The sequence below is a fragment of the Centropristis striata genome, chromosome 14 (assembly GCF_030273125.1).
Source record: "Centropristis striata isolate RG_2023a ecotype Rhode Island chromosome 14, C.striata_1.0, whole genome shotgun sequence".
NCBI lineage: Eukaryota > Metazoa > Chordata > Actinopteri > Perciformes > Serranidae > Centropristis > Centropristis striata.
In genome coordinates this window covers 27728369-27755104 of record NC_081530.1, presented here as the reverse complement: position 1 = coordinate 27755104, position 26736 = coordinate 27728369, and the positions used below count along the sequence as shown (strand labels likewise).

The following is a 26736-nucleotide window of genomic DNA, read 5'->3' as shown; positions in this document are numbered from 1 at the left end:
TCCTCCGTCATTGCAACCTGCTTATTTTGATTTATTTACCCCAGTTTTGTTTTGAATGTGAGGGTATCCCTGTTGACGGTATTTATGTCATCTAAGTGTTTTCTGATGTAAAACAGAGCTGGTGACCTTCTCACGATGTATCAGACACTTGCCATGTTTGTTCAACAGATTAAGTCTGTGGAGTGTGAGCAGGAAATAATTTAGAATAAAGGAGGAAAATAAGAAAGTAAAGATGATGGGCAGAGATCTTGTAACATACCCTTTATTTATGTGTCTGTGTGCTGTGTGAGCTTTCAGTGTCACTAGTTGTCACTGTTGTACCAATTCTGCCATTTTTTCTCAGGTCACCAACTCTCTCTGAAGTGCTTATGAAACCACAGTTGACATAACTAAAGCTGCTGTAAATGTCACTGTGGTGCACATGCATTTTGTACATGTTTCTGACATTTCACCTCAGCTTCTTTATCATTCACGAACATGCCATTAAATATCATTTGCCGCTTATATGTCACCGTTTGCTGCTCTAACATTCAAGCTTTTCATGCACACTCTCCACACACGCTTACGTTCACATGTTAAGTTGTTGCAATCGCTGCTTTCTCACTGTGTGTCTTTCTCTCATTTTCTCATTCTGTCCTGTCGGGCCATCAGATGCTGCAAGGTGCCACCATGCAGCAGTTACAGCAAGTGCAGGTGCAGTCACAGGGCACACCCATCACGGTAAACACACATGCACATGTGCATTTATATGTTCACTAAACACACACAAGCGAACAGAGGCCACTGCTTTTTGCCACAGCCCTGTAGCTGCCTACAAGCTCTGTCCTGCTCAGGTGACTGTAGGGGTGACCGCAGCATGGGATCAGGTGGCCTCTCCTAGATAGTGTGACAGACAGAAGACAAAGAGAGGTCTCGAAACCTGTGTTGTCACCTCATGTCCCCACAACTTCTGTGCCTGCGTGATAATCTTTAGCAAATTTAGAAATATATAAGTCTCATGGTGCTGGTTAAGATCTTTTTACAGGGAAGTTAATTCTTGTAGTTCTTTGCTTTGTGTCAATCATACACTACATGCCTGTACAAGCTGTTGTTCAACAACTAAAATGTCTTACTTTTGTCTGTCTCTCTTTCTACTGTTCTCTATTATCAGAGTGCGCCTGTGGCCATGCAGGTGAGCGAGGGCCAGCAGGTACAGATCGTCCAAGCTGCCCAGGGTCAAGCTCAGACGGCTCAAGCTCAAGGCCAGACCATGCAGGTCATGCAGCAGATCATCACCAACACAGGAGAGATCCAGCAAATCCCAGTAAGATATAAGCTATAAAACAGCGATGGGAATCAGGGGAGTGACTTGTGATGGACAAAAGAAGCTCAGACAGTGGATGAAATGGCTAAAGTTGTCTGTGTGTGACAGCGTTTGACATTGTAATACTTTTCTGAATTTTCCACCCCTCACTGTATGATGGCAATCATCAACAATAAGTTTTAAAAGGTTAACAATTCACCAGAGGAAAGTGAATGATTCTTGTTGCTGTTGTCCAGAGTAGGAAAATGGCTGTGACCTCTGTGTTGGAATGACCTTTGCTCCAATCTTAACTTTGTCTCCCCCTTGTGTTGGCTGACTGTAGGTGCAACTAAACACAGGCCAGCTACAGTACATCCGTCTAGCCCAGCCTGTGTCCGGAGCGCAAGTGGTCCAAGGACAGATTCAGACTCTCGCCAACACCCAGCAGGTGATTACAGTACAAACAAAAATAGCATTCATATCACAAATTACCTGATATTCAAGAATTAATGTTGTTTATTTGTTTCTTTAATCTATCTCGATTTGTTTTCAGATCACACAGGCAGACGTACAGCAAGGACAACAGCAATTCAACCAGTTTACTGATGGACAGGTAACACATGCACTTAATATATCCATGGGTCAGAGCTGTAACAATGACAATAACAACTTTCAGTTAATCGATGGATTTTGTATCTTCTAGTTTGACTCATTGTTGTTATTTCTGGCTTGTTAGCATTTCTCATTTTAGCTGATGCACACAGCTAGCTATGCACCAGCTGTCATGTGCCTCTTGAATAAAAATGCAATTAATTTAACCTCAAATAATCAAGCAAAGCCTTATTGATGTTAAAAATGTCTTTTAACACTGTATCGGCCAAGAGAAGCAGCATAAACAGTAAGTTAAAGACAAATGACATCAAATAGAAAACGCAAAGTATGTCACAAGTCAGACAGAAATGTGATTTTAAGTTGTTGGATTTCTCACACAGTCAGATAATATATTCTTTCAGTTCTGTTTTATTGAATTGTAAGGGCGTACTAAGTTTCAATTCCTATTTCTGGACATGTTAATGTACTTAGTTTAATATCTCAAACACAGGAGATAGAGAGATAGTAATGCTAACGATAAATATTAAGTAGCAATGATTTATTTATAAATGAGTGATAATAAACTATGATAATATATAGATACATACATACAAATAAATAAATATATAAAAATTTAAATTATATAATTAGCAATAGTGATATTAAAAATCTAATAGAAATAAGTAAATAAATAAAAATAGGTGCAATTGTTGAATATTTACTCACTAAAAACACAACAACTAAATGGAAAAATGAATCACATGGTCTCTTCACCCATCAGAGACAATATAGGAATACATATTTAAGTACATAGACACTTATTTAAGAGAGAACAAGAGAAACAATATTTTATATCAAATAGGCCTAATGCATTTGAGAGTACTATAAAGTATTTTGGAATATGGGGGAACCATAAACTATCCACTACCGTGAAGAAAAAACATGTTTTCTTACATCTGTATATGCTGTAAACAAACCCAAATTCAAACAGTACCCTAAATTAAAAAAAAAAAAGCACCTAAAAACGTCCCTGTGTAAAACCATTAGACCTCATTAAAACCCAACTGCACACTGACACTCAGCCCCTCGTCTCTTTCTCTCTCTGTTTCACAGCAGTTGTATCAGATCCAGCAGGTGACGATGCCAGCGGGACAGGAGCTGACCCAACCCATGTTCATTCAGTCCACCAACCAGACAGTTGACGCACAGGTCACGCAGGTCAGCACCGAATGAGTCCAGCCAGGAACCTTTTCTCCACACACACAACACGCATACCAGCCCACGTGAAGCCAACAGACGCCACCGACTTCGACAAAGGACGCTTGATAAACTTGATGTTAAACTGCTCATGTAGACGAGGGACCTGAAATCTTGTAACACTCTTTTTGTAATAAATTTAGTGCGCTGGATTAAAAAAACCAAAGGGACGCTGATTGACTCTCTCAAAATTACATATTAAGTTCTATCTATGCTTAGACACCGTTGACTCTTTTTACATATGCATCCACTGCCACAGGCCCTGACACGTGTCTCTCCACAGACCAACTCTAATCTTCCTCTCATGTCCAAACTTCAAACATAAACATAAGCGTGTGCACCTTCCTTTTCTGCTCTTTATTTGAGGAAAAAATAATGTCTTAGTGTCTCTGTCTACATGACCTCCTCCTGGCATATCTGTGGCTGAAGGTGGCCGTGGGATTCTTCACCTCCTGCTTTCCTTCTGGGAAAACACGAATCATACTCTCTCTATTGTTTTCCATGTAATTGATGGATAAAATGAAGCCATATACCTCAGATAACACTTTTTACAGCAAGTCAATCCAAGGGATCTCAAGAAGAGGTTATAAGGTTTAATGGTAATTTCATGTAGTTTCTCTTCTGTGTTGTTTTCCACATTGACAATGAAGCATGACTTTCTGTTTTAAGGGCTTCACACTGTATAGGTTAACTGTGTATGTGACATCACTGTCATCTTTACTCTTCCATGTTGTTTCTTTCATTCATTCTTTCTTCACCCCTCTGTCTTTAGAGCAGAGAATCTCTTCTCTGCCTCTATGCAGTCTCACACAGCCCTCCCTTGTTGGTTTTGGAGTCTTGTGCCCTGCTTTAAGTCTCGTGTACAAACACATGACTCCTTCTGGAGCAAAAAACAAACAAAAAATAACCTTTTTATAGAGCTCCTTTTTTCCAATACAATTGTTTTCCTTTTGGTTTTGAATGATGTTTGACCTCATATCTTCCCCCATCATTTTTTTGTACAGTAATGATTATTATCAATGTTCTTCTTGTTTTTGCATGTAGTTCAAACTGCCAGCATGACATGCAATAGATAGGTACAATTTTATTTTTGATGTTCCTTTTTGTAAACAAACTTTGTTTGTGAGAAAAAATAAAAAAAATGATAACTTGTCTAAGAGTGGTGCTCTGAGTTTGTGTCCTCAAGCACTAATCTTGTTTTCATTGTTTTATTTTAGGTGAATTAAGCACTTTTTAGTGTGTGGACTGTAGGCAGGGAGAGAAAAGCAGCCGCACACCAAGACATAGGACTTGAATCAACCCAGTCAGCCTCCTACTGTATTTCCAGGTAGACACAACCCACCACCAGAGCCCCAAATATCACTCAACTGTTGCTTTTCTATTAACATTTATCTTAAAGTAAGACATTTCTTTTTTTAAGACTCATTTATTTAATTTCTGTCAGTAAAAGACCCTAAAACTTTCTCAAAATAATGACTCGGTATCTCAAAAATAAAAACTCTTTCATAAAGTAATGAGACATTTTCTCAAAAAATAATGATATATCCTAAAAAGAGACTCAAAAATAATGACCTAGTAAGTCAAAGTAATAATTATTTCTCAAAGGAAAGGCTTTCACAAAATGATGATGTTGTCTCATTATTTTGAGATACTAACAGGATCTTTTTTCTTCACATGGTGGTAATGGGTTTCCATACATTTTAATTGAAATAAAAAAATATGGGTGATTTAATGATTTTAAAGGTGTTAATGTGAGGCTTGTGTTGTTTCCATAAATGGCCACAGGAGGGCAGCACTGATCCAACAAACTGTAAATGCCATTGATGTCCTGTATTGGTGCACCTGATTTATTGCAGAACACCCAGGCCTACAATTTTTCACCAGGAGCATTGTTTAAGAAGCATAGACACTGGCATAAATGTGCAATCAATACGCGCCAACGATGCATCCAAACCGAACTATATGAACACCACTAATCTTATTTCTGCCTCTCTACTTGAGTGCTTGAAAAGGCTTCGTGTGCTACAGAAGGGCAAGCGGTTAACAATAGAGTCACGAGTTATTTGGCTGGAGACTGCTCAGCTCCTGCGAGATCAGACTGCATTCCTTATCCGACCTAAATCTTAAAAGGAAGAGAAGTAATTACGGTGGGACAGAAAATTAGGTAGGCAGAGAGATGCAGGAGGCTCATAATGTCCCACATTACACCAAGTAAAAGGTCTCACATTCAGCATTGTGTCAGCGTTGAAAGTCAAAGCTTAAAAATTGCAAGTTCTTGAAAGTGTTTTTTTTTTTACCCCATATCGTCACAGCTAACTGCACAATTGTTTGGTAAGCCACGGTAGTCAGAGCCAAAGTCATAGTCACAACCAAACATTAGTCAAACCGAGGGCCCTTTCTTAATCGACTTAATCACTGTACAATAACAGCATTAATGAGTGCAGACTCATGTTCGGCTCTTTCTAATAAGAGGGGCGAGGATTGTGAGAATGTTTCAGCTTAAGTCAAGCATGAAAAGGATTGTCTGGTGGTATTTTTCTTGGCTGGCTCGTCTGGTCAGATCAAGGCAACCTCGGCCAGATGAATTGGGGCTGACTGACTTGGCTGCAGGCTGGACCTTGTGATTGGGCCGCAACACCAGTTGGTCTCACCAACTTAGGGACAAACCCACAACAGGAGTGGACATTCACTTTGTGTTTGATCCTCTTTTTCTCTCTTGTCGAGGTGTCGGGAGAGTTTCTTTTGATCACCATCAAACCACAACGAAAGCTTTTCCCAGGTCCTGGCATTTCACTGTTGTGTAAGAAAAATGTGACAGTTCCAAGATCCGTGTAGTGAAATTCTGTAATCGTTTGTCTCCCTTCACGAGGATCAGCAACAGAACGGTTAAGTAGATTTCCAACTAGTGAATCGATTTTACACTGCAACTAAAAAAATCAAGGCCCTGAAACACATAATATGTACTTCTATACCGCTGATAAATTAAGATCCAGACGAGCGATAACTGAGATCCTTCATACGGTTAAATTTTGGTTAAAAACGACCAAGTGTGTCTTAAAACTGTCTTGAAAATTTAATTTATGGCAGCTTCCAGCAGACAAACCCTGCATAAAAAATCTGACACCACTGACAGGCGAATGAAATGGACCCTTACCTTGAATAAACTTACAGATTTCTCTAGTTATGAAAATTGCTGGAAACATTTGGAGTAATGTAAAAAAAAAAGAAAAGTGCACAGTGCAGAAAAGTTACATATTATACCTTTAAATTGTATTCCAAACCTCAAATGGTTTATAAGGAAAACAAATATTTGGATTCTTTGAATCTAATAAAAAAAACTGAATTTATGTATTAATTCAGATTGAGGATGCTGTCAGTTCTTATAATAAAAGTCACAAAATACTGAAGTCTGACTTGAATATAATAATAAACGTATTTCTTTGCACAATGATTAACATCAATCTGCATGCCAGAAAATGCATTCTTTTCATTAGTTGTCATTTATGAATTTGGTATTATAATTAGCTAATAACCTATCAACAGCGCTTCAGCTGTAGCTGCTGATTGGAGCCTTGAAAGTGACTCAACGGTTCAGTGAAGGCCTTTGTAAGACACCACAGCCTGAATCTTTCAGGTTAATTCTGGACAATTAAGAAATAAATTGTGTTCACAAGGCAAAAAATACCCAAAGGAACCCTTCAGGAAAACCTTAACTTGTAACAACTTTAACTTTTATTTTTAGGCCTCAGTTACAGTGGGAAGACTTTTAGGAGTTAAAGGTGTAATGTAAAAGGTAAAATGTCTCAAAACCACTGGGCCTATGTTATATATTTTGCTGAGTTGTGTACCCACATTATTCCAAAAACAATTTTCACACCTAGAAATATCTGTAAATTTAATTATTCTAATGATCTGTTTCATTTGGTCACCTGTGTGCCGTGTTTGTCTGTTGTCTGAAGCTGTCATAAATTGACCATCTATCCAGTTTTAGACCCATTTTTATAATGAACTTTTTAGATGTTGGTTGTATAATAACACTGAATAAAGGATTTTACTCATGTGAAGCCTGGATCTTAAGTTACCAAGATCCCACGCTGCTTCATGACGTCAACAAACTATCTTTTGTTGTTGTTTTGATTGAGAGACCCATAGAGGCAGAAAATAACATATTGTGCATTTAACAAATAATGCAGAACTGATATATTTTATGTATATATTTACTGTGCTGTGATTCCTAATCTAGCCTGACCGTAGATTGGGAACGCATCCTGTCAACCTTTCTGATTATCTGGCCTCTGTATGTTTAGAAATGTGTGTTCTGACTCTTGTCAGTTCTGCTGCTTGCATGTGTTCTCCCAATCTTTTTTTACAGCCCAGGGTTGTATGTGTGAGGGTTGTTTTTGCCTGACGGAAGTGAGGTAGTGTCTACACTGCAGTCCCCTCCACCCTGGTAGCTAACTGTTAATATAACACGCTGCAGCGTTCTCCGTCACTGCTGTAAAAGCATGAAGAGTGGTTGTAAGTTACAAAGGATCTTTTGACTGGTTATGAATGGGCCACTGAGTGAACTAGTGTAATTTCCTGACTCAGGCTTTGGATTTAAAAGGTTAACACTTACATATTCATGTAGTGCAGAATGGCAGGTTGATTAACACAGGAAAACTGACTCACATCAGTTGACATTTTTGAAGTGTCTACATGATGGTTGGAGTGTGTTGCTCAGCGAGGGTGATTGTTCCAAACACTGTTTGACACAATGTCATTTCATCTCTCCAAAGACTTTAACCAGCCGTATCACAACAACATTAACCTAACACAACAGACACTACATCAACAATTCAGCACCCCTCCCGTCCTCTCTAAGTGCCTCTGATGTTTTCCATACAGATAAGTATGTTAAAAAAGAGGAAACAGATGAAAAAGAGAAAAGAAAAGAGATTAAATAAAGGAAAACAACAGTGCAGTCTGGGAAAGCCATTAAGCGGCGTAAGTAAATGTCCAAGTGCGCAGCGGAAATAAAAGGTTGGCGGGGATCGGACTCAGCGGGTTTGTACTGTACTATGTGTAGTGCACAATTGCTGATGTGAGTATTTTTAAGTTCCCAGAGATTCCCTGAGTGGCTGTCGACTCCCGGAGCTCAGCCGGGCTCTTTGGGGCGTGAGTGAATGCTCGGAGTGAGGAGTGCAGTGGAAAAACAACAGCGAGCGGAGAGGTGGGCGTGAAGGGAACACAACAGCCGCCTCCCAACAATGGGCCCCTGTGGTCGTCTCTGGGTCATCCCCGACTGTAATTCCAAACTAACCATCAGATCTGTGTATATGAGAGCGTGAGCCGGTCCTCATGGTCTGGTTGTATACATTTATACATTGAACCGCCTGCTGCACATTCACATTTTACAGTCTGACCTTGCTCAGCTGTTGTGTGCCGTCACGGGGCGGCCTTTATCCCACAGGCCATGTTGGATAGTCTGCTCAGCTCTAAGTGTTGATTACTGGGTGAAAGTAACCCTGCAGCAGGGCCGATACTGTTATAGAAAGAGGGGGTGCATGGTTCTGCCTCGGTCAAACTTTGATGTAAATCCCTGAGGGTACGAGCATGTCCAGCATGTCCGTCGACACCTTCCTCCTTGGTCGCCCCCCTGGCCTGGTTTAGACTCTTATAGAAGGAGAGGAAACCAGGCTAACAGAGAGAGAGTTGTAGTGGGAGACTCCTTGTACAGGACGTGGTTGTGTTGATGTTTGGATAGTACCTCCTCCTTTCATCATGGGGCGGTTTTGCTCCACAAGACTCTACTATTAGATGACCTTCCCAAATTAGATCCTCTGTCCTTTATCTTTCTGTCATTTGCATCTACTTTACTATAACTATATACTCCTTTGCTTAGACCTGTGGGATTTGAATATCACCTTTGCTTAAGGGCCCAGTGCTTGAGTTTTCACCATGTAAATTGCACCTTAATTCCCTTCTTTGAGTTGAGAAGCACATAAAAGATTTATAAATTAGTGTTTCCACTGGTATTGTTCTATTGTGGCGGCACAACAAACAAATGACAAGCAAACAGCAGTTACTGGATGAGGAAAGTTAAGAGGGAATGGGGTGAAATGACACCTTGATCCAGATTGTCATAGTTTATAAAAAGACAATTTTATTTACCAAATGTGTGCAAGGGAGAGAGGCGGGGTACAGGTCACCAGACTATCAGGGCTGACACATAGAGACAAACAACCATTCATGCTCTCATTCACTCCTACAGACAATTTAGAGTCACCAATTAAATCTAAGCTGCATGTTTTTGAACTGTGGGAGGAAGCCGGAGTGCCCAGAGAGTACCAACGTGAGCTGCAAGCCGAATTCGAACCTGCGACCCTCCTGCCGTGAGGGGAAAGTTCATACGCTCTTCTCTAAACTATAGAACTGTACGCTTCAGCCCATACTCACAGGCTCCTCCCCCACTTATTCATATGAGCTTGTTCTTCCGAATTTTAGAGCAATTTTAGTTATTTAAATCTGTTTTTACAGTTTACAGATAATGTTTGCTGCTCTGCTTCCTGCATTTGTAGTCAAGTTTAGGAAGCTGAAATGATTATTGGATGAGTCAATTTGCTGCCATTGTCATAAATAAATCAAGCATTCTTTGGTTCTCCAATGTGAGGATTTTCCCTCTTTTATGTCTTGGCAAATTGATCATCTTTGGGCTTTGAACTATCAGTCTGACCAAACGCTTGACACGTTCTGGGAAATTGTGATGGACATTTTTTGGTAACGCTTTACATTAAGGTCCTTGTAATAACCATTAATTAACAAGTAATAAGGCCCTTGTAAGTCCTTACAAGATGCTTATTAACCTTATTGTGTGTTTATAAGCTTATATAAGTGTTAATAATGGCATTACAAACACCCATGACCCACCCATTATGTCTTTATTAATCTTATTTTGTTTGCTTATTGATATGAAAATATACTTTATTGCTCATCTATTATAAGTTAACTATAAGTTAACAATGCTTTTTGCAACTACCGGATCTAAAGCGAGAACGATGCCTTATTACTTGTTAATTAATGGTTATTAAGGACCTTATTATAAAGCGTTACCCATTTTTTTTATTGGAGTCTAAAATTTTGGCATGTGTTACTTTAATTTCAGCCAACTGCAATTACATATATCTTATCATGTGTTACCAACAAACACAATAAGGGAAAGGGAATATGTAATTTCAATACACAAGATCCATTTTCAGGATCAGACATAAATGTCACCTTACATTTCAGTCTGAATTGTCATGTAAACCAGTCCCCGGACTGTATTAATACATTGCTGTAAGAAGCGCAGCTGTCAACAACTCTTACCATCGGTGAATCCATCCTTCAATAAGTGCGATACTAAGTAAAGAGTTCAGGATTAGTGATGTAAAGTTATGTAATGTGAGTGGAGCCTGGGAATAATGTCTAGATCTGTGACTTGTGAGAGACTCCAGCTGCATTCCCACATGTCATTCCACAGACCTCCATGTTCCATAAACTGCAGCCGCCACAATGGACAGGAACGCACATAGTTAGCATGAGTGACCTGCCTCTGCTGTAAAACTCTCTCAGTGCTGAACGCATGCTGTCAGTGACAGATGCTCAGTTTCTCTGTTTGATTTCAGGTAGCCATGTGTATTTTTATTCCTGAACAGCTTTCATAAATTATACTTATATGATGTCAGTGATTCACTCAGGTGGGGAGCCAGAGAAGTGAGCGATGAGGTTCTGGGAAAAAAAGAGCAGATATGTTCCTCCAAATTCTTCCTTTCTTTTCAGCAATTTAACTTCAAGTATCTCCATGTCTACGCCTCTGATTGATCTGAACAGATATTAGGTGAAAGTCACACATCGTTGTGAAGTACATTGGCATTCTGCTGGTCAGATGATACACACTATGGCCAGTGGGAGTTTGGGGAACCACCTCAATAATGCATTCCTCGGAGGCCCTCTGACAGGTGATCTCTCTACAGGACACAGTGCTCCATAACCTCAGTATTTGTGTCATAACCACAAGCCTTTGTGTGTGTCACAGTCATAGATTTAGAAAGCTGTGTCCACTGAGGTGCTGTCACTGTGTCCCCCCTGCTGCACCTGTCTCAGCTGTCCCAAACGCCTGTAGCCATGGATTCAAGCCCACTCCCACAATAAACACAAGTGACATTTTCATTTAGGGGAAAGAGAAAATAAACTTTTATTACTTCAAATCCCTGAGCATTAAAAAGGACGTTTTGGAAGGTTTAGAGAAGGTAGAGGGCACTTTGATCCTTATAAACGACTCCCTGGATACTTTATAATAGTTATACAGCATTTGGGTACATATGCACAAGCAGCAGACCTCTCACAGAAACCCCTTTTCTTCCGGGAAAGCTTCATAAACAAGAAAATCACTGTCGGATCATCCTCTCCCCGCCAATGCGTGCATCCCACGCTCATACCCCATGCTCATTGCCACGCACCGCGTCGCTTTCTGAACTTGAACTCACTAGGGAGGGAGGTTTTCGTCTTCGTAAGCGTTTACAAACCAGATGCAAACATCGACAGTTGTTTATTTGGTATTTCTGCAGACTTTTAGAGTTGGCGGTCTGCGGTTCTTGACATCACACTGATGGTCTTCACTTCTGCCTGCGCGCTCCACCCCGCCTGCCGGAGCCGAGGAGCGCTGGACCAGAGAGAGACGCACAAGGAGGGCAGAGCAGGCTGATGTTAGCGGCTGTGGCGACTCGCACTCAATTCAAACTATAGGAACAGCTTAGACTACATGACAGACTGGACAGAGTTGTTTTGGATCCACTGCATGAGCACTGCGCTCGCTTGCTCTGTAGTCTTGTGATTTAGGGCTGCACGTTTAAAGAGTATTTATGGTAATATGCTGGCTCAGTTTGTTTCTGTAGAGTGATGGCAGGACTTTCACTGTGTTCTTGGAGTTAGTGCATGTGTAGTAACTTCTCTGTACCCGGCTGATTACTCACATCTGACTCTTAACAATGATCGCTGAAGGTCACGTTTTAGTGCGACGCACTTATCCAAATATTGTGCATCTGTTCTTTTGCGACCGTGACTTGATTTACAGATAACTTTATATCTTACGTTGCCAAACCGAGACTGAGAAACAGCAGGGATGATATTTAGCCATGTGTTTTGACCGGTAGAGTAGTTTTAGTCCACTTTAAAGGCGAGACAAACCGGACTATGACTTGGTCAAAACTTTGCTCTGCGCTCCTGCGGATGATCCAGTGAAAAGTGTCAAATCATATGTAGTTTATTTGCTGGAAGATGTTAGGAAGTCCGTCAAACAACGGCGGCATCAGAATGCTGGTGCCCCCGGCTCCGAACGACGACAGGCGGGTAGAGTTCGTGGCTCTCACCGCTGTCCACACGGAGAGAAGCGAGCCGTCCAGCCCGGAGCGAGGACACCCGTCTCACCGCACAGGTCTGCTGGGCACCCCGCTGCCCGGGCCGCCGGGACCCCGGGCCAACTCGTCCGCTTCAAGTAAACGCTTCAGAAAACTGCAAAACTGCCTGTACAACGTGCTGGAAAGACCAAGAGGATGGGCATTCATCTACCATGCATTCATGTAAGTGGACCATCATGGTTATCTTTGTTTTTATTGGTAAGTGACCAATTTAAAACTCCACAGTTTTGTTTAACAATAAAACTTTTTAAAGTTGCATAAAGTTAGTGAGTGAAGCCACATGCTGCGAGATAGGCGACATTGTTTCCAATCATGTGTTTTGATCAGTATATGCCAGCAGCCATATGATGCATTTTCCAATTAACCAAGCAGAGTTGCCTATGCAGCAGTTAGCACGGTCATATGCTATACATCATCACAGCATGGGGTCTTCTGTTCAATTACCCCATGTCTCTGACTGATTAAATCATCAGGAGGACCCTGGATAGATTGAATTTGTCCAAATCCACAGGGATCAATTGGCATTTTTAAAAATCAAATCCCCCTGTAAATAATTGTGATGCCTGCTGATAGTCATGCTTTTAAATGAAACACTTCGCTGCTTGTTTTTGTTCTCTGGAAGTTGGCATGCATGATTAATGAATTTAAATGATGGAGAGGTGTGAATTATGTACTGGAAAGGTTTGTAATGTAGGAGAAAAATAACATCAGCGCTGTGATGTGAGTGGGGGTGTAAGTGTGGTTAAAAACTTAATTGAGACTGGACTTTGCAGCATTTTCCTGACAGGTGAAGTAAATAATGCATTAGTGAAAAAACAACATTATGTGACAGCTTTAACCAGATGAAGAATATTCCCACCAATTAAAGCCGTGCACTAAACATAGGGCTAGACTGAAGCAACTCCCCTGCTGTAGAAAGTATTCTGTCAGGGCTTTAAAGTACCCATGTGCCATATGCTCCATAATGTATACAACATGTAAACACTGTTGGAAAAGTATGAGCTCACCGGTAGCAGCGGCTGTTCCCAACAGCTCAGGACTAATATGTGAAACAAACAGCACTCATTTCTCACACTGCACTTAATTGAAACTTATTTAAATGTGCACCTGTTTCCGATTTAAACTTAACCTCTTTTATAACTTAATCAGAATGCTCGGTGTCAAAGGCCCAAGTGTCGATTAAAAGTTCACCGTCTTTTTAAGTGAAGTCCAGGACAGTTGTGCCCCAGCAGCTGTCCTCCAGCTGCGTCTGGCACATGGTGGACAGAGCATTATGTGTGGGAGCTCCTTGGACCGGGCCGTGCTTTCTGTGTCGTTGTTTAGACAAGTGCAGCAGCGTCCCTGCCAATGCCATCATGTGTTTATAACAGAGGGAAATCCCGCTGCAGAGCTTGTCATGTGTTCTCATCATATACCGTCAGATCAGGAAATGCTAGTCTCACTTTGTCCTTTGGCTCTTTCACTTCTCTCTGTTTGTTTCCGCCTTTTCTGTTCCCATGGGGCTTAAAACACGTCTTTGCAGCATACACACAAAACTAACGTGTCATGCGCTGCCTGCACCCTGTGTGTTTCCCATTAAAAGTGATGGCCTTTTGCAGGGTAGTTGCTGGTGACATTCTTCCTGACATTACTGGGTGTTGGAGTGGATGGCAGCTCTGCCATTGTTGTTATTTCTCTGTCGGAGAGGCAGGACAGGCCCTCTGAGGTGCCCAGATCATGTTTCAGATGCCAAGGCCTCAAAGACGGAGCTGGACTGCCTTTGGAAGTGAGCCGCTTCTGTCATGGCCTGTTTTATGTCATGTCTTAAAGGAATACTCAACACTTAAAAGTACAATTTCTAAATCAATTAACCGACCAGTGTTAACTTGAATATTGAAGAAATTTGTTTTTTCTCTCTCCTATGCGTCCAGTGTGAAAGGGATACCCCAAAATGGCTGAAAACAGAGTAAATTCTTGATAAATTGAAGTCAAAGGGGGACCAATTTCAACGTCAGCAAAACTATATCAGAATATCCACTTTCAACTAGTTCAGTATTATCCAGTTCTTATTTATCAAGTTCTATGCTTTGTACTTCCAAAACACATGCGTTTTTGACAAACTCTTACTATTTAACACACTTGCGCCACTCTTGAGCAGGCTTGTTGTGAGTCCTGTTGATTGATCAGATTGCAAACTGCACCTGCCACTATCTTACTCAGCTTTTCAAACACCCTTGCACTTTGACATGATGCATGTTGAGTGCACATACGTCTAGCTGAGTGCATCATTCCCATGATACTGTCCCACACTGAGCCGCAGGCTTGTTTTGATTAATTACATGTGAGGCGCTCACCATGCTGAGAGTTGTACCATGTGTGAGGAAAATTCATTGTACAATGAAGCTCAATTAAGGCGGCGTTGATCTATTGTAATTAAATTGAGCCATGCACTGCTGTGTGGGGCGCCGTGCTAACTTCCCTTGATCCTTTAATTAGTCCTGCGTTGTAATGGAGGACGCTGGAACAGATGCGTTGCTTCCAGAGAGCCTCTCGTCACAGGTGTGTTGGAGCGTGTAGGGAGACGGGTGAAGCAGCTCTCCACTGTAATGTCTCTCCACGGGCACCCACTTAAGTTCCACCACACTCCTCACCCCTCCTTTTTGCCGTAACAGCTACACATAAGATGCATCCTCGTAGAGGCAGATTTCCCCCCTCGACTTTAACATCCTGCTTTCTAGGCGGTTCAGGTTACGTTATTGTAAACTGTTTTACATCTGTATGTCCACAGCCTCCTGTTGAGGGGACACTTCTTCAAACAATCACTCCTGGTGCTGAGTTCACCCTCTCCTCTCCTCTCCTCTCCTCTCCTCTCCTCTCCTCTCCTCTCCTCTCCTCTCCTCTCCTCTCCTCTCCTCTCCTTGTTTTCTACACTGCCAGGAAAAGGGAGAAAAGGAGCAGTAGCAATGCAGAAACTTGTTAAAAGATACAATAGTGTATCCGGAAATGGGAAAAAGAATTCCTCTGCTCACCAACTCGATTGGTTGCTTAGACAACACTGCAGGTCCCTCCATTGATCGAGGCTCTGGTTCAGTGCTGCTTGTCTTGTTACGGCCCCTTTACTCACTCACAGTAAAAGATCAAGACCTCTTTGTCACCTTTGAATCCTTTTCTTTGTTACACTTGTTGTTAAATATAATGTCAGCAGGGGGTTGGTCTGCTTGTCTGAGCTGCTTTAGTCCGTTACAGAAAGTTTGAATTGCAAGAAAATGTTATTTCTTTTTTTTTTAAAGTGTGATAACATAACATAGTGATAACTGCCCATCACATTTTCAGAGTTCAGGGTGACATTTTCAAACATCTTGTTAGTCAGACCAATAGTTTAAAATAGTGCTATCAAAATTAACTTGTTAATTTTTTTTACCTTTAATTGAACATTTTTAACACATTTTACGGCCTGGTACTGGTGTCATATGAAACCAGAAGACCTAAGGAACACATTGGCAACAATGACATGATATCGTGTCAGGAAGAGGATAAAATAATGTTCCAAAGTTTGGCTGAATTTTAGTGAGAAAACTGGCATAGCTGGGTTTAAAGGGGTCCCTTGACCTCAGACCTCAAGTCATCTGAGGGAAAATGGGTTTTATGGGTTCCCATGAGTCTCCCTTTTTCACAGATATATTCATCAATATTCATCAAACACCAGATTGGGTCTGAATCAAAAAAAATGTATCAGTTATTTCTTTTTAATTGATTGACAGCCCTATCCACCACTGAATGAGGTAACACAAAGTTGACTATGGTTGACTGAGTCTATGGCGTCCTGACATTTACAGTATTAAGCCTGACTACAACAACGAAAAGTTGTGACGAGACGTAAAACATACATAAAAATAGTATGCAAATTCAGTTTTAAGTTTTAGTAAACGCAAGGTAATTTTCCCTTTCAGCTCTGCTTTTGCTCCTGTCATTTGTGAGTGAGTGAGTGTGTGTGTGTGTGTGTGTGTGTGTGTGTGTGTGTGTGTTTATGCATGTGGGGCATCTTGTGTAATCCGTCCCTATGAGCTTTGCAGATGAGAGACAACATTGAGATGGATCGGTTTCAGTGTTTCCCCTCACCTTTGACCTCACACACATTTCGCCCATAGACGTTGCTACATATAGACCATCACATGAGGCCGCCTGTTTTTGCCCGTAGTAACTCATCCCAGCAGGAGGTCCTCTGGGGCCGAGAAACTCTAAGTCTAAAATCAGGCTACCAGTCCCCGATCAGGTCACACTGCACCATGCCAACTAATACCAGTGCCGTGGAAACCCAGCAAGCCATGTCATGTCTTGATCTAGGCTTTGGCTGCCATACTTCATCTTAGTCTCTGGCTCCGTACAGCGTTCCCCTGGCCTCCAGCCTGAATCTACTGTAACAGTGCATGTGGATGGACAGGGGAAGCAGTCAGGACCGAGCACTGACCAGCTACCAGCTGATTGATTGGTTCTAAGGAGGGTGAAAATATGCTGGCCATGCATTATTGATGTCTTACAAAGGAGGTGCAGAGATGTGGAGCAAAATTATAACATTAGGTTTTTGGTCTTGAACTTGAGCAATATCACCTGCAGTAGTGGATTAAAGAGAAATGTTTAACAAGATGTTGTGTTATGAGGAGCTCTGAGCTTACACCCTGTTCAGAAAACTTTCCCTCTAGAACATCATGGAGCTGTTTGTTCATTGGTTCTGCTCAAGTTAAAGGGGAACTCTGGGAATTTAACACATTTAAATCAGCTTAATGCACTGTTAGTCCGACTCAGCCTGTTAAAGAACATTTTTCTGTTCCTTCCAAAACTGTTATTACTGTTGAAAATTAAGTATTACTTTATGATGAATTGGAGCTGTTGTTAAGGTCTAGGCACACATTTAAAAAAATAATAATTTTAGGTAAACATCATGATGTGGATTAAAATCATTGCTTCGTTAAACTTGACTGTTGACCCATTCATCCACTCTGGCTTCCACAACAAGTCGTCCAACCTATATGACGACAGAGGTAAATTGTTCCCATCCTCTAAAACGACTCATGGGAGCATTTCCTAAATCAGTGCCCCTACTGGTGGCAGCAGATCAACACATTCTCATACCTAAACTTATCGGTCACAGTTTTTAACGTGTCGTTAACATTGTGATTGGGTCGCAGTTTGGTTAAGTTTGAGGCAGCAAAAGCTTAGGAAAAGATCATGGTTTGGGTTAAAATAAGTATGTTTGATACATAACTTAAGTCATGTACGTAAGTTAATCTAAGTTACATAAATTTACTTGTATAATGCAAGTAAAAACCCCTCAATCTTGACTTTTGCTTTTATAGGGGACAAAACCTGCATTCTCCTTTGTCAAAGTCCTGCGATTGTTTGACCCGTCCGTCCACCCTGACTTCCTCTGTTATGGACTCTGTCACTCTTTATAGTATTTTGTAAATTAAAGTAAATATACATCACTGTGTAGTAACTGAATGTATGCGCAAAAACTTTAGTGCTTCCAAATCTGGTGCGGATTTTAATAATGCATCATTTATGTCTTTAAAGAATTGTCATCCTTTCTCTCTTGCACCCTTTGATATGACACAGTAGCTTCACAAATTGCCAAAGTAAACTTCTCATGTCAAACCGAAACCCTTCAGTCTCCATGGCGTGTGGGAATTCCTCCACTTTAACCTTTTATGGCACAAGCACCGCAATGGTTTCTGTTTATGAAAGCTTGAGCCTAAAGCCACATTATTTATAGATGTCGAGGGAGATACCCACAACAGGACTCACAGCCTAATGCTCTCCATAACCTCTCCACTGATGGATTTGGAATATCTAAATTCTTCACACATCTTTTGTGCTAACAGTGCTGCACCAAATGCAGCTTGCAAGCTTTTCATTAAAGGTGAATTGCCTTTCTGACATTATTAAACTCATTTAGTGCAGACAGCTTGTTGATTGAATGTGTTCCCTCTATCCTTGCATTTTCCCCTCCCTCTGAACCCGGTCTGAGCCAGCTCATCTACTTTCTCACCTGGGTCATGGAAACAGTCTGGTCTGCTTTTCCAGGTTTTCAACCATGCGACACAAAATCCACTAAAACCGCTTTGGCCTCCTCCAAAAACCACTGACGCGTCTGGCGTTGGGCCCTTTTTTTTTATATAATTGATGGTCTAAGTAATGTCAGAAAATAGCTTTTTGTTTTGTTGTTTGCATTTTTAGTCAGCGCATGAATGTGTTTTTATTGATGACTAAGTAAGACAGAAAGAAGGGTGGAGTGGAGAGAGACGTGGCACTATAAAACGACAAAGGGAGAAAGCCACTCGGCACTTTGTGCTGCGTTTTTAACCTGCTCAGGACTGCAGATTGGGTGCTTGTTGTCCATTTAACACTGCTGTTTTTTTTATCTGTTCACCTCAGCAGGCTGTGTAAATTCTGCTCCATTAAGAATCCTTTATGGCCCAAATGCCTTTGCTCACCCGTCACTCTCTCTCTCCTCCATCTTCTGCTCCTTCCCTCCTGAGTGGGAATATAATCTCTCATTTGCTGTACCGCCCTGTGTAATTGACTTCCCCTCCCTCACTGGCACTCTATCCCTTCCCCTTTCTTCCTGTCACTCCTGATTGGCTACTCATGTCTTTTCTTAAAAGGACTCAAAACATGGTGAATAAAAACATTAGTTAAATAAGTAATAACAGTCACATGCATAAGTTACAAGATAGTGAATCAACAATTAATCACTAAAATGATCGCTGGATTGACAGAAAACTTTGGTAACTGATTGTTTCCCTCATTTTTCAAATGACAAGGTTTAACAACAACATGATTTACTGCTCATATTAGACATTTTTCACAATATTCTGACATCTTATAGACTTTTTTAAATGTAATTGATAATAAAAATACGGCCGTAAATTGGTCAGTTGACTTATCATTATTTTACAGACCTTGATTTAACATATAACACCTAATATTGAGAAGATGTGGCTTCCTTAAACTGGGAGAAGTTTAACTAAATTGGTATTAATGTCTAACCTGAAGGAACTTCTGTATTTAGGGTCAGCTGTAAAGGCACACCAGTAGTGCAGTACTTTGGTAATGCTTCTTTGAGCGTCTTTGGCATTTCCTTGATTTGAGTGATGGAGGAACCAAGTTCAGAGTGACTGGGTTGGGCAGGAACTCAGAGAAGATGAGTTAGGCTGATTTGTGACTCTCAATATTTAAAAGACAGGTTCGGAGACAGACACAAGGTCATTTTTGAATGATGTCTTGATGTCTTGGTGCTGCTACTTCCTGTGAGGACAACAGTTCATCAGGGAGACAATACAATATATTAGAGACTGTTGGTGGGGGCAAAAACAAACAGTATTAGTGTCATTTCGGAGGGCCTTGCTTCCCGCTAACACCAAAGTGTGACGCAGATGACAAGAGGAAGAAGGAGGAAGGAGTAGGAGGGAGATTGATTTTGGGCTGCTCAGGATGAATGATAATAATTTGATACTCTATCGATCTCTGTAGGAAAATTCTCTTTTGGCTCGTCCCTAACAGAAGCCCTGGAGCTGGAGGGGATTCAGTGTCTTGCTCAAGGGCACTTTAGCAGGCCAGATGCTTGCTCGTGGGGACTAAAGGGTAGTCTATTTAAAGCCAACAGTGAGATAAAAAGGTTGGAGGATATGTCAGGAGCATACAGTATGTCCAGAAACTGTAAAGTGTACAGGAAACATCCGCTTTGGAGGTGTACATAGCCTTGACGTCCTTCAGAGGAGTGAAGGGCTTTTAGCTGGACGACTGATTTGTGTGTTCATGGAGGGGAAGGTAAGGAGAGGAGAATAGGAGTGAGATGGAGAGAGGGGAGAGTCGAGGTTAGTCGGTGTATTAATTTCTCCTTTCGGGGCAAAATGAGTCTCCCTGGGGAGGGGACTGTCTGTCCTGGGATGACCATCCAGGAATCAGGTTTCCCCCCCAATATCAAGCCCCGCTCTCTCTCCGCTCACTTTCAGCCAGGAACAGAACATGCACATATAGCCTCACACAGCAAGTAAACTCCTGTTGTTTATTTACTTGACAGCGCAGAACACGTTAAAAGGCTGAAGGTGAAATTCAGTATACATGCAAAAACATACACGCTCAGCAGAGACCTTGAACCACAGACAGATAGTGGTCCTGTTTCTGCAGATGGGTGATCAGGAGGGGTGCTGACACCTTCTAATCTGCAGTAATCTGTGTTTATGTAATGTTATTGTCGCCGAGACAGGCCAGGAATACTGTGGCATTTGGTCGGGAGGGTCAAAGTGAAATACCAAGAGTTTATTTTGACGAGTAAAGACCCTCTAAACACTCCAGATCTTCTTTCACAGCCAGGAAAATCCAGAGTCAGTCTCCCAGCTCCCTTCCACTGTATATCTTATTATTAAATCTCTCTCTCTCTCTGCAATATTCAGCATTACGATTTCTGCAGAGGTGGTGAGTTTGCCCAAGTAGATGCACTACAGGGGCTGCAAATACTGACAAATTGTTGTGTCATTTTCCTGTAGCAGTCATTCATTTAAACAAAATACTGTAGGTGGGGGATTTTGTTAATTTTCTGGGATTTTTGCCAGTGTGTCCCCAGCGTGCTCTCAGGAGACCATATTGTTCAAACTACATGTTCCTCTCAGCTGCTGCTGACACATTTCCGTGTACTCAGTGATGCTGAGGAGGTAGGATAACTTCAGCGTGAGGATACAAATTGGCAACTAATGCAAACATTTGTGCTGCAATACATCATGTGCGTTTCATCTGTTTCTGTTACAGAAATGTTTAAAGGTCTCAACACAACAAAGTGTCAGAACCTGTTTTCAAAAAATATGGTTCTAATTCATACATTCTTTAATAGAAATGTTATTAAAACAATCAAGATTTATGAAACAGGTTGAAGCCAGGTTTTCACACTGAGATACAAATACACATACACATACATGCAAACATTTGGTTCCACATTATTATTCTTTTTTCAACTCTTGTTATTGATTTTCCTCATTTTGAACATAAAACATATCAGTCACTACAGACACCATACACATTAACAAGTACATGTTTACATAAAAAGGTAATTTAATTTATATTAACGTATTCATCTCAAAATGAAAAGTAGACAGATGTAGGAGATAAAAAATAAATAAAGAAAGAAAGAAAATAAATATATGCAAAAAAGATTATACCTATATATATATGTATACACTCTTCAAAAGCAAAAAAAAATATTGAAAAAAAAATAAGCAGAGACAGGAATAAAAATAGACAAAATAAAATAAAAGTTCTTTCCTTCTATTAAGAGCACTTCTATAACTTTCCCTCAGACTATGTGTTCTGGTTAAAATAATCAATAAATGGTTGCCAAATTCTATACTTCTTATTCTATACGAACTTTTCTAGAAGGATCTTGCATAAGTGTCAATTCCATTGAAGATCGGTTGGGAGAATGGTTTACATTTTATGTGTTTTATATATTAATGTCAAAACATGTAACCAACTCTGCCTTGAGTTTAAAACAAAAAAAGTCCAAACTTATAGCCAATCACCTGACATTGATATGAATTGTTTTCTGCATCCTTTAGCTGAACAACAATTTTAATTTACTCTTTACTAATTGCACCACATTCTAACATCATGCTCAACATAACCTACATAACTGCGTACAGTATTTTTTTTTCAAATCCTAAATGAAACTTTGACCGGTAGTCACATACAGAAGTTTTTTTTTCAACCCCAACCTGAATCTTTTTCTCAACCTTAACCATGCTTTAGTTGGTAGGTTTTATTCAAGCAATCATAATCATAAGTGATTTGTTACCATCACAGGAGGGAATGTGAATGGGTTACAGCGGTTCAGAAAAGTGGTTCGCACTAAAGTACAATACCAACATTTATTCTGAAGACTTGGTTCAAAATAATGTTCAGAGAGAGAGTGTTTGTGATGCATGATTTTCATACAATTTCTGTCCAAAAGGAACCAACTTTAGTTGCACCTTAACTCTAACTTTAAACACTCAGTTGAAATAGTTTGTGTACCAAAAGAAGAAGAAGAAGAAGAAGATTACTTTATTAATCCCACAATGGGGAAATTCAACCTCTGCATTTAACCCATCATTTTTTACACACAAGTGAACACACCATGCAAGGAGCAGTGGGCAGCACATTACTGCGCCCGGGGAGCTGTGCAGGGGGGTTAGGTGCCTTGCTCAAGGGCACTTCAGTCCTAGACCTGTCAGTACCGGGATTCGAACCAGCGACTCTCCAGTTACAAGCAGAAAAAGACAGAGGATGTTGGACAACATTTCACTGCACACGTTTAATCCTGATTTGTGTTGATTGATCAACATTACCTTCCCTCTATTTTGACTGCAAAATGTCACCCAACACCTTTCCGTCTGGCTGTTCTTGGAGCTTTCTTTTAAAACACTTTACTGCGCTGCCACCGCTTTGGTTCTCACACTGCCCTGCTTTAAATCAATGTTACACTGGACTGTCAAATCCCTGCAATCCAGCTGTAAAACAGGACAATTAGGACTCTGGTGACGATAGACGACCATGCCAGTAAAGTCTGCCTTTCTATTCACTGGAAATGTATTGTGTCACAAACGGTGGAAAGGCCGCTCTAACGTCACTCTGTAAATGCTGCACAGTTGCCCCGCCATTGAATCCGCCTCTATTAAATCTTGTTTGTATACAAAGGGAGAGATCTGTCCTCTGCCCGGGCACACTGTCATCTTCTGTACAGTAACCATCCCCGGCAGTATCCACACACAGTAACAATGATTATCTCCACTATCCACATCCATCTTTTGCTTTTCTTTTCGATATCAAGAAGTATCAGGTTGAGTGAATGGGGTAAGCAGGTTGTATATATGTTCATCAAGGTGTTCAGGGTGAGTAAGAGTGATGAAGAGTGCTTAGGAAGCACGGTCTGTGCGTCGCCAGCGGCGGTGAAGACCTTAAGGGCAGGCAGAAAAATAAATCAATAGCTTCAGCCTTGCCATTATCTCTCAGCCGTACACTTAAGGCCCGGCCCTAATGGGCGGCTGCACCTGCACACTGCTGATTATCAGCAGATGCTAAATAATAAACTCTGAAGCAAAGCGTTGATAAGGAATTAACCTTCTTAGTATATACAAATGTGGGAAAACCTGCACCTTCTTATCGTATTTACTGGTCTCGTCTTTTCTAAGTGATGTAGTGAGTTTAGCTACTGATGCAGGTGCTGTTGGTGCTGTTTTTAAAAAAAGGCTTATGAGACAATATCAGGTTCCGGTAATTATGCAGTGATATGGGCAATATGCATAAAAATCCTCTACCGGGGCGTATGTTATTTCATATCTTCAGATTGATTTAAATTGTGATATTGTAATCTTTATGGGAAATCAATTGAGAAACGGTGCGTGTGTGTTATTGGCTAGCAAATAAAATACCGAATACAGATGAATCACTTCATCTCATTGATGCATAAAAGTCCAATATTGTCATAAATCAGTCCTGCTCATTGATTTGGAACATTTATCCATAATGGCCTTATATTCTCGGATGTGCTTAAATGAGAGTTTAGAAATTTACATTATGGCAAAATCTGTAACAGTTGACACATTTATAGTCTCCTGGGATATGTATGTTGTATATTTTAATGTAACACAACCCTAATTGTCTGTAAACATTGAAATTGAACTTGTGAGTAAAGACAGATCATGTATGGTGCATGTCTCTGCAGAGGTGGGCTGGTCTCATTGATGTGTTTTGGTCCAAACAGCTTCTGTACATCAGACTGTGTTTCTCTGTCTGTTTTTTTGTCTGATATGAGATTATAATCTCCATGCACATGTTTGTAACTTTACCGCTGCAGACATGTGAGTGCCGCTGTGCGTATAGTTTTCAGGATGTGGTGACTGCATGACTGCAGGCGTACCTGATGGCACACACAAACCACCGCTGCAAAAACGTCTTCAAGATATTCAGTATAACTTTGTCAAGAGCTGCTTTACATCTTACTTAAAGCAAAGTCTTCTCTCCCCGTCTTCTTCTTGCTCTTTTTGCTCGTTGTCTGTCTCTGTCTCTTGTCTCTCTAGATCCTGGGATAGCCCAGGTCGCTGTGTCTTTCTCCTGTTGTCCCTGCCTGGCTGCGCCCGCATGCAAGGCCCATCTTAAGTGTTGTTAAGATCATTTTAATTTATAACGGCAGTCACTATAAACAACTGAGGAAGCAGCACCATGGAGACGGAGCTCAAACAGAATCACAATGTGGGACCGTATTTATAAGGCCTGCCTGGCCTGCAGAAAGCGCTTAGCAATGTGTGTATATATACATATACGTGTGTGTCATTGCTCATGTGGCTGAGTATGCATGCTGTCAGGAAAGGTCTTGAGTGGCGTGCGTGCATTTGCAAAATGTGCGTGCATTCATGCATGTGTAGGTTTATGGAGATTGTGTGTATTTAAATGCCCGGCCAGTTGCATTGTGGGCAAAGCATAAACAATAATCAAATGTTAACGACAGAGGCATCATTACGCAGGCTGCCTGCCACTCTTGTGAGATTGTTTTTGTCTGCTTTTTGTCCCATCCTGCTTTAAATGCCTTATTCGCACAATTGCTTCACTTAAACGCCTTGCCATTTCCTCTACTCTACTTTTTCAGTTCCTTCAGCTGTGATCTCCCTCACTGCTCTCTTTCCGCTTTCTATCAGAACATTTTTTCTTTCTTTTTCACTTTGCTGCATCAGTGTGTCTGTTTTTCTGCTCTGGTTTCCGTCTGTTTTTTCCTCTTTATACATACATTTAATCTGTTTATCATGGTTCACTCTCTATCTTACCTGAAATCAACAGACTTCACTATACGAAGAGGAGGAGGGGCAGAGACTCTGTCTCCTCAGGCTTCTACATCTACTTCTGTTGCTGCTCTGGCCTCACATCACACTTATTCAATCCCTTTTTTATAACACATACATAAATCCATAAAAATGATGAAGTGTTACGGATGATGAAAAGGTTTCAGTCGATGTCAAATATCAAATTTTCTTGTAGAAAGTACAGAAATGTATTACGACCAAGTGTGAAACACAAACATAAACCTGCCACATGAAATTGTCCTCGTGTTATGATGTCACACAGGAGTCCTGCCTGACTTTCTGATTTTTTAAATTCCCTTTTCTAAAAAAACCCCCAATATTTTTATACACTGCTCCATGCAGACACAAACTGTAAATCTGTCCCGACATGCAGACAACCATGTTCACCCTGCAACAGTGTGTGTGTGTGTGTGTGTGTCAGTGGACCCTCTAGTCTTCTCTTGGCCCTGAGATTAAAGCAATGTCAGCAAGTGTGTGATGAGACCTCACAGACGATACCTCATCTCTCACTCTCTCTCTCTCTTTTCCATTCTGGCTCTCCTCGTCTCGCTGTCCCCTCGTCTGTCCAATACATTATTCAACCACCTCGTTCTGTCTCTTGTTCACCATTTTTCTCATTATCTATGTCTGTGTCTGGCTGATACCTGCTCCTTGTAGTCATTGTTACTTTCTCTTCACCCCCTTCCTTGTACTTTTATCCATACATCTATAACTGTACTCTCTCTCTCTCTCTCTCTCTCTCTCTCTCTCTCTCTCTCTCTCTCTGCTGCTGCTTATCAGCGCTCAATCAATCATTTTGGCCCCCGGCTGCCTGACCTTGTGTTGTCCTGTGACGTTGGAACAACGTCCTGTGTCCCAGAGTTCACAAACAAGTGAAGATCTTCATCCACTCTAAAACACCAGCGTATTTGACAATTACATGAAATCACTGTTTTATGATGGGAAAGTCGTCTAACATAAAAACTACTCAATGACAACACTTGTAAAGCTCTTATTCAAGTTTGGTCCTTGTCCTTAATTAAAAGAGAATTTGATAATTTGATAATCCTTTTTTAAATTCATGTTTTTAATGGAAAACTGTACACAGACAGTACATTTTTTTTTGTTCAAACTGATATACTTTTGTTCTTCCAAACATAAAATCTGAGTTCTGAATTTTATGCATTTTTATGTTTTGCACAACATCCCAACTTTATTGGAATCAGGGTTGGATTTTGTGCATGGTTATGTTGAAATTAAAATGACTGATAACTGAGGGAAACTACACTTAAACTACAGTCCCAATTCCAAAAAAGTTAGGAAGTTG

The 26736-nt window shown here is 40.9% G+C and overlaps 2 protein-coding genes across 14 annotated transcripts in view; both read left to right on the top strand.

The window, feature by feature from the left end:
- nfyc (nuclear transcription factor Y, gamma) overlaps window positions 1–4274 on the top strand; it is a 28213-nt gene extending 23939 nt beyond the window's left edge. For 11 of the 13 annotated variants that reach the window (XM_059349746.1, XM_059349742.1, XM_059349743.1 and 8 more), the window contains exons 7-11: window positions 652–720; window positions 1151–1303; window positions 1626–1730; window positions 1836–1895; window positions 2987–4274. In XM_059349746.1, the coding sequence (XP_059205729.1) occupies window positions 652–720; window positions 1151–1303; window positions 1626–1730; window positions 1836–1895; window positions 2987–3106 (507 nt within the window). In that variant the 3' untranslated portion in view covers window positions 3107–4274. The remainder of the gene's footprint in view (window positions 1–651; window positions 721–1150; window positions 1304–1625; window positions 1731–1835; window positions 1896–2986) is intronic. The other 2 variants (XM_059349749.1, XM_059349747.1) reach the window with 1 other exon arrangement.
- A 7598-nt stretch (window positions 4275–11872) lies between these two features.
- The window catches only part of LOC131984780 (potassium voltage-gated channel subfamily KQT member 4), a 51581-nt gene continuing 36717 nt past the window's right edge, over window positions 11873–26736 (top strand). Inside the window, exon 1 of the mRNA XM_059349734.1 lies at window positions 11873–12729. Within this exon, the coding sequence (XP_059205717.1) occupies window positions 12428–12729 (302 nt within the window). The 5' untranslated portion in view covers window positions 11873–12427. The remainder of the gene's footprint in view (window positions 12730–26736) is intronic.